At 39.6% G+C, this 20490-nt stretch overlaps 1 protein-coding gene across 3 annotated transcripts in view; it reads right to left on the reverse strand.

Moving 5' to 3' along the window:
• Positions 1-20490, reverse strand: part of hcn2b (hyperpolarization activated cyclic nucleotide-gated potassium channel 2b) — a 47011-nt gene that overhangs the window by 18103 nt on the left and 8418 nt on the right. For all 3 annotated transcript variants that reach the window (XM_051376065.1, XM_051376067.1, XM_051376066.1), the window contains 2 exons: positions 19432-19593; positions 10146-10364 (listed from right to left, as the gene is read on the reverse strand). In XM_051376065.1, coding sequence (XP_051232025.1) covers positions 10146-10364; positions 19432-19593 — 381 coding nt within the window. The remainder of the gene's footprint in view (positions 1-10145; positions 10365-19431; positions 19594-20490) is intronic.

The following is a 20490-nucleotide window of genomic DNA, read 5'->3' on the forward strand; positions in this document are numbered from 1 at the left end:
ATGTGGTTCGCATGTCACCATCTTCCTGTAAAAAAAAAAATATATATATACTGTGTATACATATAGGCCTATATACCCTTACATTCACACACAACAACATCTTGAGGGTGAAAGAGTGGCCGAATAACTTGAGAACTGTTCACTTCCTGTTATATTATTATAAAAAACAAACAACAAAAAGAAAACCTTGCAAGCTGTAATATAAAATATGAATGAAAATAATCTTTTCATTAACCCCAAGACAGAAACACTGTTTTAAAACTGATCAATACTGTGCATTCTTGTGGCCCTGTTGTTTGAATGGCTTTTAAATGTTACATAAGGTATCCATACTGTGTGTGTGTGTGTGTGTGTGTGTGTTTGTGTGTGTGTGTGTTAAGCAGCATGAGTCATCCCACTGTGGAATAAATTGCCAAATATATGAGTAGTAGATTTCAAGCAGAGGAGCTAGGGAGAACCTTCCACGTCCAACGCCACACTGGTGGTGAATGGAAACGACCTAAAAGTGAGCAATACAGATAAAATCCTCGATCACAATACATCTATTTTACTTTGTGATATCAATATACATCATGGCATTGTGCATTTTCTGGAAAATTCATCGCACTGATAATATATTCTATACATTTCTACCACATTATAACGTGTCTTGTATGTTGTCTTGCAGTTTATATGCAGTGTTGGGTAGTGACGCATTACTTCGTAACGTGTTACGGTGGTGTCGTGACTTTTTACAGTAATGACCAGTGTAAGGGGATTACAATTTGACATTCAGTAATTACATAACAATTATTAATCCCAGTAATTCTCTGTGACTTTGACCATTTTTGAGTCGGCTCATTGATTGTTTTACCGGTTCTGTGTATTCAGTGGACCGACTGGTCCAGGACGTGTTAGCTTGGGGCACAGAGGTACAGGAGGATGTTCTACCAAAGGAGGAGAAAGCTGTCTTATTTACATGTTGAGTCTTCTTAGCTGGCAAGTCAACATTAAGGTTGAGAGGGTTAGAGTTGTTTAAAGTCACCTTTAATGGAGCTGGGCGGACGCACCTATTTAATTTTAGACAATGTATTGACTGAGGTGTAGAAATAGTGCAGTATATATAACAGAAGATGATCTCTAGCTGCCTCTGTGATACATGTATCAAGAGGAATCCAATTCTTTAATCATCTAGAGTGCCGATACCTTCCTGCTTGTGAGTCTTGACCACACAGTCACGAAGGACACAACACGTATGGAGGACTGTGGGGGGCACTGACAATGACCTTGCCTGTAACAGTCGATGACATGCATGGGATAGGATGGCTCGCTGTCCAGGAAATTGCATTTTGTCACACTGTAAGGTGACATGGGTTAGAGAAGAAAATGCAGGCTTGACCCTGGTGGAGTTGGTGACACGACAAATCACAATATCCTTAATAGAGCACAGACTGGCTGACATGGTAGCACATCATTCATTTTGTTTTTCTACAGGAGGATTTTCTTTCCATAATTTAAAGCAGAGAGTGGTTTTTATGAAAGGGAAAAAAAAAACTGGTTTATGTAAGAATTGCAATGTCGGTGGAAGAAAGTGATTTGTTTTTAATTTTGTCCTCTATTTGTTCTTCAGTGTGATGTATATACTGCAGAAATAAATACTACATACACATTGATACAGTTCAGCATGACCTTATACGTGACAAAATGAAAATCCGAGTGGATCACTTACTTTAATGAACCCGCTTATGACACTACATCTGCAAAAACAATTTATTGCATCCTTTTCTTTCTTACGTAAACCAATTTTAATCTCAATCTCATTTAGTCTTAATTAATTGTCTCAGGACATGGTTCATTTAGCATGAAAAGCCATGGCAGTGCTAAATGAAAACCTTACAGCGCGTCATCCTCAGCCATCTTTTCAGATTTCCAACTCACCTGGAAAGTAGATATATAATCCAGACAACAACAATCTGAATTGTTTAGGACATAAGAGGGGATTCCCTGAAATGAATGTACTCCCAACCAATAAAACAATAAAAGGACTAAGGCCATTTCGCCTAAACTTGACACATTTCTCCCTATTTGGCATGTGTCAGTAACAATAAACAAGCAGCCGACTTTCAGAGAATCCAGCTCATTCAATCAAGCGTGGGAATAAACTGGGAGGCTCCTATTAAGTGTTTCCTGCCTCGGGATTCAGTGTGTGGCAGTCTCAATTAAACTGAAATGACAACTCTCTCTCTCTCTCGTTCCCTCTCTTCTTTAAAAGTGGTTGTTGAAAGAGCAGAGTTTTATTAACTACATCACTACAATGATGTAGTTATAGGGAAGCTGAGAGGGACATATCAAGAAATGTGTTTTGGAAATCCATTATGCATACTGTGTTGCTATGTGGCCATGTTTGTTTTGATGTTTAAGAAAAAAATAAAGGGGAAGATGGGAGAGAAGACATTGAACTGTCAGTTAATGCTCTGACTCGGAAACACATTAAAGACATAGATAGAACCTGTATATAAGATCAAATGCCCATTTTTATTGCTAATACACATCATCAAGAAGGCAAGTTTACAAAATCTTAAAAATACTCTCTAAGTTCCATTCATTTCAACACAGGCAAACATACACATGCCGGACAGCTAAGATTCTCCTAAACTGTAAATGCAGTGTCCGTCTTATAAAATCAAACTTTGTGGTACTTGTATAAACTAACAAATGAATTACATTTCTCAAATCCAATCCGTTCCTCTCAGCCTGTGGACTTAGTTAAAGGGGGTTGGGTGAGGACGGGGCAAGGCAGCACAGAGGTTTTTTATGGGACATAAAGCTCCTAGTTGGTGGCTTGCGAGCATGATGCATGGCTGTCACTGTAAGCTGCCACAGAGGGAAGGAAGAAATTGAATTGGGCCTCCTGTTAATGGGCCATGTCACTGAGCGTCAGGGCTCAGGATGTGACAAGTCTTATATCTGTGTGTGTGTGTGTGTGTGTGTGTGTGTGTGTGTGTGTGTGTGTGTGTGTGTGTGTGTGTGTAAAAAACCCAAATTGACTTCAGCAGCCTCCTTTAGCTCATTGACTACGAGGAGCGGAGACAGACCCACAGAAACAAACACACAAATGTGCACACAAACCCCTCAGGCACACACAAGTATGAGCGCATACACTCACTACACTACCAATGTGTGTGGTGATGATGACATGGAGGGACTGAAATAAACATGTCAGAAGAGACGAGGTTCACAGTGTTCATGTTATAAAATGTGTGATGTAAGTCAGCAAGTTTTTTTTAAAACTTGTATCCTGATTTCATTATTCACCAATATATTTCTATTAGACATTTGCTCTCTTCAAGAAGTGCACTCATGTCATGAAACCAGGTTAAAGCCATCGTCAAACATTGATTTATTTTCATATATATAAACCAAAAATAAAAGAGAAAATGTGGACGATCATTTCAAATAAATATAAGGTGAAGTTGAGCATGAAACTACACTCTTCTCTCTGTATGAGTCTTTCCATCAACCATGAGATGTTGTTGAAAGCTCAAGAAAAATCAAGTAAGTGGACCTTGATTTCAATTTTATTTTTTCTCAAACTCAAGCTGATGTGTCTAATCTATCAAATCAAAGTGCCAGAGACCCAGGTAGCCCAGGTCAGGTCATCGTCCAAGTTATGAAGTCGCTGTTTGATTGTGTCAAGGCCCAGGGGCTCTGTGCTCATCACCGGAGGCCCCAGGGGTCACATCCCCCTCCTCTCACCACTACTCGGACACGCTGCTCTATGGCTCTTAAGGGGGAGGAAGTGATGAGGAGGAGGAGCAGGAGTGCAGTTACATAATGGCTAATGCCCTCTGTCCATGTGCGGTGTCCGCTGGCAGATGGTGTATTGCCCAACAGTCAAGGGCGAATGGACAGATGAAGCAGGGGAGGGCTGGAGATGGGAAAAGTGTTGTGGAGAAACACGGGATGAGGGCATCAGTGAACTCAACCTGAAGGAGGGGATGACAAGGGATGACTCACGCAAGCCACCTCTTAAACACTGGCCACATCATATTCGCACGTTTTCAAATGGTTATGTTTCCTGAGAACGGAGACAGTGATTCCCAACCAGGGGTACTTTTGTCCCGGGGGGGAGGGGGTATTTCCGCAGTTGGTACTGAGTATGTGGAAAGATTGTGGAGTCATGAACTTGAAAAAACTAAAATTATAATTTATTTAATAGTTTTTATTTATTATATATATTTTTTAATATACGTATATTTGTGTTTAAGAGGGAAATGACCATCCACACAGGATTACAAATTGGTGTGATGCTGATCTTTGGTAAATTTGTCACAATGTTAGCTAAAAGTAGCAATAAATGGTGTAAATAGTTAGCTGAGAGAGAACATTTACCCAGAAGAATGGATAAACTGGTAATATAATCACCAAAGGTTAATGGATAAACAGATGAAATAGCAAAAAGTAATGAATAAATGCTTGAAATAGTAAAGGTAATAGGTGAATAGTTGAAATAGAAGTTCAAAGTAATGGATAAATAGTTGAAATAGTAAGAGAAAAGTAATGCATTACTTTTTGCTACAGATGTCACAATACCAGAAATTTAGTAGTCAATACCAGTGAAATTCCAGGATTCTCCTACCTGAATGAACTGCATTCTGTTTAGTGTTTAATTTCGTCGTCTACATCTTTTGCGCAGATTACATTAATAAATTAATCATAATTGATTATTGTTTGCGGGGCTTTTGTTGCACTTGCAGTGACGTGGAGAGTTTGTGGCTCTCCACCGCTCTCTGCTCGCCAGAGGCTCAGCCCCGCCCGCAGCGGTGTTTCAGTGTGGGTTGATCGGCTGATCTCCTGCACACACAGCACGAACATTTGTTGACAGTTGGGAATCACCTCTCTACAGTGTTTTCTCATTAACATCTCCCTCTCTTATCTCACACTTACTCTGTGTGTGTGTGTGTGTGTGTGTGTGTGTGTGTGTGTGTGTGTGTGTGTGTGTGTGTGTGTGTGTGTGTGTATTTATATTCCTGTCCATGGACTGCTAAACACACCGCTAACCAAACAACATGTGTCCATAAAGCAGAAAAAATACCAGCACTAACTCTTAAATCTATATTAAACAGTTATAATCAGTATCTCTCTTTGGTCTGTGGGGTTGTTGCCTGCAGACAGGAGAAGATGCTTAGTGCTGGAGCTATTATGGCTGTCTCAACACTGAGTGCGAAGCTAACTGTTTACTCTGTGTTATGTCAATACAAGTCCATGCTGTCACTAGCATTTACAATATCTTAGAGCAAAGAATGTGTTTTGTCAGAGAGGCGAGTTCCAACCCATAGCTCTGTCTCCAGTCTGGTATCTGATGACGAGACTTATTGCGGACTGCAGCGCAGCATGGTTCACTTCATTGGTTAATGATGAACAAACAGTCATGGGGGACTGGAGATGGGCGAGATGAGTGGTCTTAGTCCAGCCTAGCAGGGTGTTGCCACTTTGTTCGTTACTTCACTGTTGTGCATCATGGAAGAAGAGGAGAATGAGAGCGATAGCAGGAACTGATTGCCGCAGACGTCACATCACTGACAGAGTACAGCCACACGTAACTGACAAAGAACAGACACTCCAGCATAGACTCAGCAGCTCATTTCCCATTTCTCTCATTTTTTCTCTTCAGTCTCTCTGCTTGCAGCAAGAGGACATCCTTTAGACTTATGGCATTAATGTCAAACAGCCCATCTGGAAACCAATTATAATATAATTGTATAGAAACTTTTCCCAACTATGTAACATACCAAATTTGGTGAGGACTGGATGAAGTTTGTAGGATGAATGGTGGAACATGTGTTTAGGCAGAAATGGGAATGGCTTTTAGTAATCGGCTTGAACCAAAAAATGATATTGTATATATATCATTCTAATTATATTCCTCTACTCCTCCGGGAGTTATGAGAAATGTTAAATGTTACATAACTGGCCACTTGGTAGTGCTATTCCTTGCCAAACACTAATCACACCCTCCTTAGACACTGACCTAACTTGCCAGCACATTCCAATAAAAATCTGCCAATAACTTTTTGAGATTTTAAGGACAACAAAATAAGAAACTAGCTAAAGCAAACTAAATGCTATTTTCAAAGTTTACAAAGCTCATTACAGGATAGCATAAAGGCAAGTATGAAATGATAAAATAATACAGCATAAAGCGCAAAGGAGATATAAAAATAGAAAACATGATCAAAAGAAAAATAACTTTAGAAAAGGAAATTAGATTTTAAAAATGCAAGGGGGAAACAATGCAAGGTTAAAAGTTGGCAAGATCAAAAGAGTCTATGAGAGTGCATTTTTTAGAAGTGGATTTAAAAGATAAGTGATCAAGAATCAGTGAGTCTGAGTTATTTGGGCTGGGCAGTAAACAGACCTGCACAGTAACTGTTAGGCTTGTTTGAGGGTTAAAATCCCATATAACAAGTCAAGAACCAAACAACTCTATATATTGTTTAATCAAAGTTATTGAAGTATATTCCAAAGTATCTGGTTACAAAATTAATTGCCATAAATCAGAAGCCAACCTTCTATCTGCATTTATAGAACTTAATCCAGATATAGGTTATATCATTACACTTTAAAATAAAATTTTAATTAATCTGGAAAATTGGAGTGAGTTTAAGCTTGATGTCCACATGGTACAACCACAACATATAAATAGGTAAACAAACTATTTATCGGGCTCAGTGGTTAAGACAAGGTATCAGAACACAGACGACCTATTTGAAGATCTGGTGGGACATCTTTGGAAATATATACAAATTACACATTGGATTAAGGGGTAAATTAACTTCACAAAAAATCCAGCCAAGCACTACGCACAACTGTGAACAATGTTTCATAAAGCATCAAGTGGCATGAGGTATGTCCTTGGGTAAATAACAATGGTTGTAAAAACCTTAGGATGATATGGCATTTAATGAAGGAATGTGGGAGAGGATTTTTTCCAGCAGCGGAGAATACATTAGAGAGGCCAGAGGCAAATTTATTCATTACATATACTAATAGTTCAGCACTACAACAAGACTCAATAAAATGGATGGTCAGTCTATGTTGTGTAAGTGTAAAACAGAACAGAGTACATACATGCACACATTGTGCCCTGTGGTATTTTTCTTTGTTCTGGAATACATGGGTGAATGGTTAGAGTGTAAACTGTCCAAATCACCAAGGTCTCCTTGGGGACAAAACTATAGTGCCGCAGTAGAGTACATTTGCATTTAGACTATTCACTGGATTAATAAACTCCTACAATGAAAATGTGGAGGGAACAAGTGATGGAAATAGTTGCATGTGAAAGGTGCTGGGAAGACTGGAAAAATGATATGGTGGGAGAGCTTTAGGGGGTATGGCTGGAGTGAAAAACCTAACTTGACAAGAATATGATGGTTTGGTACAGTACTGGAGCCAGACTGATATGGGTTTTTTAAGATTGATACCAATACCAATTTTAAAGGGGGAAAAGTAATCAATTACCAGTATGACAGTCGATATAGTGAATTTTTAAGTTTAGACTGATTTGGCCATGCAAAGATACTCAGAAGGCTGCTTTGTTAAATAACTTAATTAAAGAATATTTAAGTTAGATATTATTTAGCATGGTAAATAATTTAACATATAGGCTACACTGTCCGCCAATACTAGAAATGAACACTTAGAAAGTAAAGAATAAATAAAAACAAAACACTACAAGCCTTTTTTTATATACCAAAAAAATCTTTATAGAAATGTATATATATATATACATATATACATAAAAATCATCATCTTACCATGAATCTACTGAATCATTTAGGTTTAAAATAAGTTTATAATAACTTAAAAAAAAAACTTAAAAACATTTTTTTTCACATTTAAAAAACATCAATATACCCGTGTCACACAGTCCACGGCCTTGATAGGCAGTTTTCTGTTGAATTTCTTGATCACTGGCTCCACAACCAACCTTCTATTCACCTCCTTTCTATAGCAATGGCAGCAGAATTATTTTGTATTTTGAGTAAACTGACCGTTTAAATTATGCTCTGTCTTTTACCAACATCACTGAGGTGAAACTGAGGCCACACATCACCCGCTGTGTGTTTGTGTGTAACCACCATACACAGTTATACGTGGAGTTCTGTATCATCAGTGATTATAGATGGTGTACCCCAGATCCATTGATAATGTGTCTATTCCCTTCTGCATTTAGCATGCTCATGAATCTGACACATACATACAGTAGCTTCATTACTTTTTAAAGACCACCACAGCCCCTCCCACAGGAGAGTTGGTCTGCTATAAACTCAATGTCATAATTGATGCTTACTGATATCATGACCTAGAAAATAAAGCAATATGATTATCTCTCCAACGTAATGCATAACCAAGCCACAAGTGCCAGAATATAAACAGAATAAAGCTATACGGCCAAAACAGCATATGACGCAGAAAGACAGCCGTAAACCTGATCACCTTTTGTTCTAAACATTCGCCAGAGGCTTCAACTAAACAGCAAAGATTGACCAATCACTCTGATGTGTATGTGCGTGTCTGCATGCATGTGAACAAGTGATAGATAGCATAAGACATCTCCACATCACGCAGGATCTAAGGAAGCTAACAAGACACAGAGCACCGCTGACACCATGGCCTTATAAAGCAGGAGTGTGCTCCCCGCCCCGGCCTGCAGACACAGAAAGCTTTGATCTGCCGTTGTACGGAGATGACAGACAGGGCGAGGCCCAGCGAGCTGCAGCCATGAATATCGAACTAATGGAACAGATGCTGTTCCTATCAAAGTGTGTTGGAATCAAATGAGCAAACCTTCTCTGTTAATATCTAATGTGATAACCTTATCCACATTGTTGTAGAGGACAAGCACCCAATACAAATGGGGTCTCCTTATGGTGTCTTCCCATTCTCTAGAGGGGCAACCTGGGAACAGGTAAGGTAATGCTGTAGCTAACCCCCTGATTTATTTCACCAGTAATCTAAGATAGACTGTAGTAAAACCATCACTCCTTTTTTCTATTAATTTCTCCACAAAAGCTAGCAAGCTGTACTAATTATTTAGATAGTTTGAGTTTAACGGGTTGGTTCACCCAAATTACAAACAGCTGTAGTGGTATCTAGCCATGCAGGTTAAGATTTAGCATTTTACTTTTTTGAGATATCCTTCTCTGAGATTTCTGCTGCCGCACCAATACAAAGAGAAATTAAATATAAAATAAAAAATCTCAACATCTCTTTTGTCCCAGTGACTCCTGATAATCCACAGAACACACAGTCCACAGTCTCCATGGGGATTATTTCTTTGGTAGAAGGTAGTTCCAATAAAAAATGTTTACAGCATGGACTGTGGATTATGAGTGACCAGGACATTGTTTCTGAAAAGATTTGGGGATGGATTTACCTACAGAATAATTTGATATTGGGATTTATGGGAATATGCTCATTCGTTCTCTTTTTTATTAAACATACACCGAAGCCCCATACGCAACAAACTGTGATGCACTGTGTGTTTTGACACCTTTTTATCAGAACCATTGATGCAAGTGGGTCCAATTTTGCCTTTATTTCATAGGACAGCTTAAGATGGACAGGAAAGGTGGAGAGAGAGAGGGGATGACATGTACCAAAGGGCCCCAGGTCAGACCCAAAACCCACGGCCAGTGTAAGAAGGACACCTATATGTGAGGCACCAGCTCTACCAGTGGAACTATCAGGTTACCCCCTTATTTGCTCTATTTCCCAGAGTTAGATGAGAACATCAATACCACTGTCACCAGTTTGTCCATTAAGTATGAACCTATGGCCAGTAGCAGATTATTTTAGCTTTGCATAAAGACTGGAAACAGAAATTGCTATGGCTTTAAATGAGCTAGCAGGTATACTTTCTAAACTTTAGATAGAGCCAGGTTAGCTGTGTCCCCTGCCTCCTGGCTCTAGCTTCATACATACAACTTCATGCAAATACATAAGCGTGGTATCGATTTTACCTCTCAGAAAGAAAGCAAATAAGCCAATTTCTCTCAACTGTTGAACCATTTAATAAACATTTTCATTGCTTTTAACACTACAAAGTTCCATTTGCCACTATTGTAATGCTGAAATCTCAGAGACAGATATCTAAAAATTACCTTTTCTTGGTATTGCCGTCTGGATGAGTCCAGAGACTGGATGAGAGCGGTCGCGTGGCCGATGAACATGGCGTAGCAGGTGGCTCCAACGATCATACTGAGCATGGTCAGCCAGATGTCCGACATGCTCTCTGGGGCTTGTCTTCCATATCCAATGCACAGCATGTGGCTCATGGCCTTAAAGAGGGCGAAGGAGTAGAGCTCACTCCATGAGTCATTCTGTAGGGAGAGATGGAGGGAGGGAGAAGGGGAAAAAATTAAGTTGGGAAAACAAAATATAAGGCAGGTGGAAGAGATGGGAGAGAAAAATCGGGGTTATTCTGTCCTCCTAGAGTAGCTCCCTACTTTTATATTTTTACTTTCATGCTGCAATGGTTTTGACCTGCTGACCCCAGCCTGTCGTCTCTGCCAAAAGTAGACTGTTAAAAATACACTGCAGTGAAAGTTTATACGAGTTAGAGTGTGCCAGAAGTGGTGATAGAATTTAAGAATAAATGGGCTGAAGAGTGAGACATTCCTGGTATGGTATGGTATTCCAGTATATGGCTCTCTGTCTGGTGATCGTTTCAGGTTTTGTGGAGAGAAGAGGGAAAAAAGTGGGTGTTAATGAGGAGCCTGTACATCTGCCTGCTCCAGTCTGCCTTTGATTGGTGCTCACACACTCAGTCAACCCTAATTCTCCCATGTTAGATTCATTAGAAAGCCCTCCACAGGCACAGCTGAACCTCACATCCTCCCCTCAAACAGCTGTGGTTCACGCGCTGTCAGGGGTTTACTGCTGCATGTGTGTTTCTTCTCAAACTCCTTCTGTCCCTCTCTGGGACAAGTGGTATCTACAGTCAATGATTGACTGCTAGGATTCCTATCTGATTTGTATTTTTCCAGGGGAATTTGCATTTAATTTGAGATTCAAATTTGGTTGGTTTCGGAGGAGGTGAAAGAGGATATACTGGCAGGAAGCTGCCCTCAGATTTGATTTGATTTGAGAAACAGCAAAGAAAAAAAGATTTTAAAGGCACTTAGCCTCACGCAGCAGGATAACTCTGCCCTGGTGTCAGACCGTGAGCTTAGCTCCAGCCCCCGAGAATGGCTTAAAGTTTAATATCTGTCAGCTGGATCAGTTGTTTGGATTTCTTTGAAGAGATAAACTGGACCTTGTAATCTTCAATGAAGACAGATAAACTCACAAAAACAGAAAACAGGACTGTAAGACTACAAGAATCATCTTCATATCTACAGCTTTGTTGTTATTTCCAAATGATATAACCTTGTAACTGCGGACCTTGTCTAACTGTCAGCCATAACCCTTAAGCCCATTATAATAAGCAATATTTCCCCGACAGAGCATTTAAACACCCCCAGCCTCAGTGTGAGCCTCATCCCCACTGCCCCGGCTGGTGAACAGACCCAGTGCTGAATCCCTCCAGTCAACCATCAGCATGCTGGCCACATTGCTGGTGGATAAACAGCAGGAGCAGGAGGCCCTAACCCAGAGCCCAGGCACAGAAATAAACACCTTCTTACACACGACTGCATCTGTCTCTCTCTCTCTCTCTCTCTCTCTCTCTCTCTCTCTCTCTCTCTCTCTCTCTCTCTCTCTCTCTCACACACACACACACACACACACACACACACACACACACACACACACACACACACACTCAATATTAATATACAGTACAGTACCTTAGTGGACAGAGCACCACAGAATGATATCTTCAACTACGTTGGGTGGGGTTTACTCTAAACGTACTGTACAATACTCTGTACAAAGGAAACTAGATTACAATGCTAACAAATATGAAAAATGGACTGCTGCTGAGTAGATACTGTACATAAAACCCAGAAATAGCCCCTGGCTTGTCTGTCTGTGATCTATACGACAGCTCCTGAGGGGTTAGCTGATGATAAAACAGGCTATTTGGTACTGTCACATGCTATTGTGGCATTTATAACACAACATTACAGTAAATCCACTGGGGTACTGCCAGTAATAATATAACATATCTATGGGTCGAAGATGCATTACTCTCAGTCTGTCTGTGCGGCTGTGTGAGTATTCCTAGAAATGATTTTATCGACATCAATGTTTACGTTGCATGCTGCATATAAAAACAACACCACCACCACCACGAACCTGACTAAAGAAGAACTGATGCTCCAGGTTGATGTACTGAAACAAATGGACACATTCACACCATATGCATGTTTACATATACTGTAAATTAAAATGGACAAAGCATGTCTGGTTACATGTATGCTTTAAAAGGAATAGTTGATATTTTGGGAAATGTATGCTGAGAGTTAGATGAGAAGCTTGATACAACTCTCATGTCTGTACAGTAAGTATGAAGTAACAGCTAGCTATCTTAGCTTTGCATGAGCCGGAAAGCACTTTGAGAGAGAGACAATACGTGTTTAAGTTTGAGATAATAGCTGATTAAAACTGACACAGTGTACAGCTGTCTCTTACTATTGGACATTACAGGCTTCATAGTAACACAATAAACTAATTCTACTGAGATACCACCCTGTGTGAGGTGGGGGGGGGGGGGGACAAATGAAATTAGCTCTTGTGTTCATTTTATTTGCCATCGCTCTTCACTGAGCAGTGTGGATGATAGCTAATTGTACATAATACATTTAGGGAGGAACACAAAAGGGAGTATGGGACATCTATGATGCATGACGGCGTAAGTATAGAATAGTGAGTGTACGTGCATGCTGGCACGTCCATCTGGGTTTACATGCTCTTTGGCACTCAGCTTTGATTGGGTGTGTGTGTGTGTGTGTGTGTGTGTGTGTGTGTGTGTGTGTGTGTGTGTGTGTGTCAGTCATGCTGCTGAGCATCTCCCTGACAGGTTGCAGTCCCTCTCTGACAGTCTAAAACTGACATGTTGGGTTTGGTTGGCTTGAAAGGACTGACATGTAGTTAGATGGCACTGACATTAAGAATATTAATATGTAAACTGCCATAAAAGACCTTGTTAGCAATGTTAAGATCAATTATTTAGAGGCAGTGAGTTCCTGTTTGGATTCATTATTTAAAACCAAATGAGTACAGAAAGTTGCAAGATGGTTTGGTGTCAGCTGGAAGTACTTCACGGTAACCTATTAATGAAGAATGCGGACATACTAAAATATTTCGCTTGATTACTCATGCATAAACTTAAACCGGAGTGTGTGTTGAAGTAAAAATAACAGACTACAATAAGCTAAATTTAAAAGTTTTAATTGGCTGCTTCACAAGTTTAAATGTAGGGCTGTGTATTGGAAAGAAACTGGTGATACCATACATACCAAGATACAGAGGTTACAATTGAGTATATTAGGATATATTGTGATACTTATATATAGTAGTTTAATTTTAGGAAAACCGTTAAGAACACACCACCATAAAATCTAGTACTAAAAACTTTTACAGTCCCTTTAAAATCCATGATCATAGCCCTCAGTTTACATTTACAACATTGCTGTCTAGTTGTAGTCTGGTTTTGCGGGTTTAAACACCCTTTAAAAAAATGGAATTAATCTAATACTCAATTGCTTTTTAAAGTAAGATTCTTCCTCTGGGGACCATTAATATTCATACAACATTTCATAGCAGTTCTTAAAGTATTGTAGTCTGGACCAGAGAGGATGAACCCATTCACCGGCCAACAAACAGACCAACATAGCTAAAACGTTAAGTGAGTTGTACTTGAAGTGTTCTTGATTTTAATCATTTATTTTCATCTGGTTTATGGAAGTCTTACTGCGCTGACTCCTGTGTATCCTTAACTGACTTCATCAGATGTGAAATGGATGCTTGTAAATCATGTGGCAGGATTTTAATTGATTTAACAGAATAATTTGACTCAATGGATCATAGCTTGTGCTGCTCAATACGCTGTTATTGGGTTTGAGTTCATTAACTTTAATTGGTATTTCTCCTTTGATAGATATCAAGAGGAAGAAGTTCAACATCATGTGCTCAACAAACGTCCACATAATAATAATAACAGATCAGATGAAATTATGTGTTTACTTGCTTCAACTAACTATATTTCATGACTTCTGTATAGTTACAGTGGAGACTCTGCAATAAATTTTATACACTATTGAACTGTTACAGCAGCTAAAGGGAGGATAGTCTAACTTATTTGGGAGTACAGGAAGGGCTAGTTTTATCTCCCCAGATTTGTTTTCAGCCCTTCCTCTTACAGTCTATTTAACTTCCCCCCTCTGACACAAAATACAGAAATTGAAGGAGATTTTCTGCTTTGTAAATTGTCATCACATCTTTCTGTTGACTTTGATATATTATGCCTTAATATAAATGAAAACTGAAAACAATGAAGAACACTACAGCTATCATTCTCATATTGCATTTAAACTTAACATTGGGAAGAGCCAATTGCTTATTTAGCAACGCTGCCAGTATGGATTTATGGATAATAATGTTGGTCTGTTGATTGGTCCTCCCATTTACTCCAGGCTAAAATATCAAAACAGTATATTGAAATTGCAATTAATTCTTATTTATTGTTCATGACCAAATTGAAAAACTAATGAAATTCCCATCAGACTCAACTCACGTTGTGTTTAATTTTTTTTAACTCAACTTGATTGACAGCTGGCCCCCTACCAAGACGCAATCATAGCTGTTAATCATGATGCAAAAATGTAATAAAAACAAACTTATATGAAGTAATACCATTTGAATATATACATCCTTTATATACATTACTTTTGGGGAAAATTAATTTGATGGGTACTTTGAATTTTTAGTTTGGCTCATGTCCCATGCACTAATATAGAGGGTACAGGACTTATAACCTGTACTGCCACCAGCTACCAGGCAGTGATCAATTTAGCTCCACTTCCGGGGAGCTGCCATGTCATCCATCTTTATGCCATCTATGGTGCAGCCTCACAGAACCGAGTATTAACTCTTTCCAAACTAATTTCTTTACTTTTTCTTAGAGTTTAACTTGCTTTAAATTATATTATTTTAAGATATAAAGAGAAAAGTTGAATATTATAAACCTGAATAATTATCCGGTCATTCAGTAAAACTGCATACCACTGCACAGCTGAAACTTTTCTTCTTCAAATGAGGTTGGTCTCACAGGGGCATCTTGCCCCACAAAGACTGCAGCTCCAACCAGGCTGTGCAGCATTTCTTTTTAAACTAGCTAACACATGGCTTGACCTAGCAAAACACAAATTAGCTCAGACTGGAGCTAATAACCCTCTTCAATGTATGTCTCCTTACATTGAAGAGGGTTCAATTCCTCCTCCTCCTTACACTTTATAGTAAATTCGCCATATAAGTAATAGAAGAGGCTGTTTGATCAGAACAGACAATTGTCACTCACTCACATACACACAAACACCTCCACACACATCTCACACAGTAACTGTCCGTTATTCTTACGAGCGCTGACAGGCCTGCCTGCCAGTTAGATCACTTCAGTAATTGAATGAATGGAGGATATCCTTATTAACTTTCAAAGCAGGAGGGTTTCTTGAAGTGCATCCGTGTGTGAGTATATGCATAGATATTAAAGCCACACAAATCGGTGTACTATTGCAATTATAGCAGCTGTTCTTCTCCAGGAAAATGTCACTCAGCAGCCTTAATATTAAATACAGAAACAGAGCTCAGAGTGAAGCAGAGAGAAGTGGAAAAGGAAGAGAGAGGCTTTATTCTAATGCCATTGATCCAGCAGCCAATCCGACTGAGGTAGATGGGACAAAACCACCTGTCATCCATGTAACAGAGAGCCCCCTAAATAACAGTGATGATGATTTGGTCTCTTGTGATCACTGTGCTGCCGGAGCTTCATTATCAGGCTGATAATAAACACCACTGTCTGCTGCGTGCATATCTTTTACAAGTCACAGTCTGTTTTTGAGTGTTTTGAGGCAGAGCTGAATACATTACAGGACGGAAAAGAGTGAGAATGAGGCTATTTTGATTATCACTTATTTGTATATCACATAGTCTCACATACACATGGAAGCAGCTACGAAAGCTTCTGAGAGAGTGAATGAATCACATGTTGTTTATGTGGCAGAACAGTATTTCCATAGTCTAAGAGCATGGGTGACGCAATAAGGAAAGCAGGGTGGAGTCCAGTAAATGTCCGGCACAGACAGACAGCCAGTCAGCCTGAGGAGAAGCACAGGGATCATTTAACGCTGCGTCTCTCGTTCAAAGCCACTCTGAATAGGATCTCTGACCTTGATTACCCTGAGATCAGAAAGGCGCATGAGCACACCAGGCGGCCACGCCCACATGGGTGCTCGTTGGCATTGTGGCATCTCGTTCGGAAAATGACACGTAGGCGTAAACAACACAAGGGAGCAAAGGAGTGCAGCAAGTCAGCAAAGGCCGGGTTCATGGATGACAACTTAGAGAACAGTTGGAACAGTTAGAGAATATATTTTCCCTGCACTCATAGCTTTTGGTGATAATTAACATTGTACACAGAACTGTAATTGTACAATAAAGAAGCTGCCTAACCTCTGAGATTGGAAAACATCAACATAAAATGTAACTCTGAATTGGAGTTGGGTGCTAATAAGAGATCAGCATATTTATATTTCCAACCGTGAACTGAGAAAACAACTCCGGTTCTCGGGGGAGTAGGCATATTTGAGAGAGAAACAAGTGGAGCCAAGTAACGTCCAAACTCTTGTCACTTTATTCCCTCAGTCAAACCAAGTCAAATTCTATGATACTGCTACTGTGAGCCAGATATGAGTTATAAAGCTGGAGCACAGCAGTGGGGTTCTTCTTGGCCTCCACATTTAGTCAAGTACTGAACTTAAGTGCACTTTTGAGGTACCTATATTTCCCTTTTCTGATACTTTGTATTGCTACTCCACTACAATTTAGAAGGAAATATTTCACTTTTTACTCCATTACATTTGCTTGATGACTTTAGCTATTATTACTTTGCAGATTCAGATGAATAATATAGAAAACAAAAAATATATTATTATTATTATTATTATTATTATAGGCGTTTATTGAACATCAGGGGGGTAATATAACAGTTACTCAGCAGTATATTTAAAAAGTCATTAAAAATGTGTTCCTTTACCATCTGCATCATTGAAGCGTTGTACACATTAGTGCATCAAACATTAAAATCCAATGATATAATAAACATTATTCTGAAATGAACCATTCTGCATAATGAGTAATTACTTTTGGTAATTTAAGTATGTTTTGATGGTAATATTTTTGTACTTTTACTTTCAAGTAAAATTAGTAAGTAAAATACAGGACTTTTACTTGTAACAGAATATATTTTGTGTGTGTGTGTGTGTGTGTGGGGTGTGTGTGTGTGTGTGTGTGTGTGTGTGTGTGTGCGTGTGTGTGTAGAGAGAGGGAGAGTTAGAAAGAAAGATGGCCAGGGATAAAACGAGAAACAAGAGATGGAACGACAGAGAAGCAACAGTGATGTCCCCCTAGGGTCAATGGGTGTGAGATCCATCTGTTCCTGGAGATCTCACACACTCACACACACAAAACCTCCACACACAAGTACGCACAACAGTGTGTCATGCTACAGAGTGTTTTCAGAAGAGTATTTTCGAGGCCTGAGTGTCACAAATATATGTGCCAAAATTAGAAGCTTCATTCTCAGCAAATTAAACATTTCTTAGTGACAGCAGCGTCAGACGGCTCAGGAAACCGACTGCGCCCGACAAAAGCACGGGGAAGGAATTATCCAGTCTGCTGAACTTCCTTAGACACAACAATTATGTGATGTTTAATCCAAGAAATTGTTTAAGCCTCCTCGAAAGCTCAGATCTGAAGCTTCTGATGCTACAGCAATAAGTAGCAGTCCTCTTTAACTCCCAATCTATTTAACCCACTAGGTGTACCACAGGTAATACAGGGGAGGAATGTGTGTATGTATGTGAAATACAGAATATAACCATAGGGCTAGCAGGCCTATGTGTTTCACTGCTCACATCCCCTGACTTCATAATGCCTCTGGCACCGTCAGTCACCAAGTCTTTTATCTCCGTTACAGAATGAGAGTCAGACAGGATGGAAGGGTTTAAGTCTAAAATGATACCCAACAAGGGAAAAACTTTTTCCTTCTGTATTTTTCCTCTGTATGTGTTCCTGATTGTTTTTTATGATTTATTCAAGAAATCTAATAGCTTATAAAAAAAGAGGAAAAAAAGCTAGGTGTTTGTCCTTGGTGGAGCGCAGAGAATATAAACAGACAGCCCTCTGTTAAGCCCTTCGGTTGGTTCGAACCCACCAAACTTCTTTTGAAATTCTACTCAAGTAAAGTTGCTCAAAGTTTCCAAAGAAAACTGAATGTCAGACTGAGCTTTGGGGACATTTGTCTAAAAAGATGTACATCACATTGAATGCGCCCCCCATCTGGTAGTTTATTAGGAGCAACAAAAACTAATACAGTCTAACACACCAGCCCTGCAATAAATCCCACCTTCATTAATGTTATGTTCAACATTCATCCAAACAGTTTTATGTTATAGGGGTGCTAATCCAACTTTATGGCCATTTGAAAGCTGTTGTTTGTGGTACTGTTGATTGCTACTGATGCCTGTGATACTATTGTAAAGCTACGGGTGAAACGCTTGACTTAGGGTTTAAGAGGTTGACTGAGCAAGTGATGCTCCTGTTTGGCCAAATACTGGCTGGTTAAAGTTTTAAATGAATATGCTTTTAATAATTATCATTCATTAATTGTCTGGTTAGAAAGTTGTTTTTCATGCAACTGGAGTGTTGCACCACTTGCTCTCCAGAGAGTTTTTTCTTTCATGCCGGCATTTCAGAGAACACCTCTCCTATTGGCTTGCCTATCAGCAGATGGCCAGAAGCTACCTGCCAGTTTGAAGGAAGGACGGACAAGAGAATGGCAATAGAACAAACCACATGACAGGCTGCACGAACTGAAAACCGTCTCTTTTTCATCCCTGGCTTTCTGTACACTGGCACGTCTCCTGGGTTTAACTAGAGAGGGTTTAATTGAGGCTGGTCCTGTGTGTGTGTGTGTGTGTGTGTGTGTGTGTGTGTGTGTGTGTGTGTGTGTGCATGTGTGCAGGTCTCAACCTTAAATAAATCCCATTTCCCCATCTGCCTGCAGATAACACACCTTTGTGCTCCGTGGAGAATGCGCTGTATGCTTTCCTTTGTTCTGCCAAACACTTTTGCATACTGTTCATGTGATTGTGACTTACAAATACCTTAAACCCCCGCCAACACCCACATTCGCGGAAACGCATACACACAGAGCATTTTGCTTACCACCATCTTGTTGAGAGAGACCCAGCAGTCAGACGGAAAGTCCTGCAGCATGGGAACCAGGAACTGGAGACAGCCATCCCAGTGACACAGCAGCAGCATCATACCAATCAGGTTGAATATTCGCATCACAGCACTGGCCAGGTCATAGGTCATGTGGAAGATCTGTCAGGAGGAGAGGAGATGAGCAGAGAGGGTTACACAAGTGGAGAGGAAGAAAAAAACAGAGACAGATGTGTGAGAGGAATGAAAAAACAATTTATGTTAATACAGACTGAGGTAAAATGTAAAACAGTCGAGTCTGTTTTCACAAACTATACATGCAGCATACCGATATACTGAAGGTAGATAGTCAGTGAGTTTTGCTATTTGGCCTATATCGAGGTTATTTTCAGGAGATGTAGCTCTTAACTTATGCATATTTAGGATTTCTCAGGATCTAGCTAGATAACAGTAAAGAACAACATATATATTCTGTACTGTTATCTATAGGGGGATAGTTTGGCTAACAACATACTGTTAAAGCAGTATTAATATATTTTACCACCACAAGAGAGCTGCAGAGTTGGCTGATAATTTACTGTGAGTCTGGCACAATAAGCAACTCCCTTTCACATTACAGGTAGTCTTTCGATCAGTTGTTAATATTAAATATTGATTAGTGCAGCTTTAAGCGAGACAACAGCCTGGGAGGAAGAGCTGCAGGGAATTATATGTTTAAAAAGCCAGTTGGGTTTCCCAATAATGTATATGTACTTCAAATAGTGAATATATAACAGGGGCTACAACTTAACACAGTATCATGAAACACACAGCGTGATGACTAATCAGTAACAAAATTTGTTTTTTTTTTAATGCATGCTGTATATCATCCATCTTAGCAGAATAATGTGTCAGGCTGAGGTTCTACATTGTAACCAGGTGGGGAAAATGAACAAGCACAAAGTCTGTAGTCTGTTCTCATTCACAATAAAAAACCTCATCAGACTCTGATGAAGCTTTGATCAGCAGCCCTGGCCCCTCTCTGCTGTTTCTTACATTTACTCCCCTCAGGTGAGAAGG

This window comes from Dicentrarchus labrax, unplaced genomic scaffold, assembly GCF_905237075.1.
Source record: "Dicentrarchus labrax unplaced genomic scaffold, dlabrax2021, whole genome shotgun sequence".
Taxonomy (NCBI): Eukaryota; Metazoa; Chordata; class Actinopteri; family Moronidae; genus Dicentrarchus; species Dicentrarchus labrax.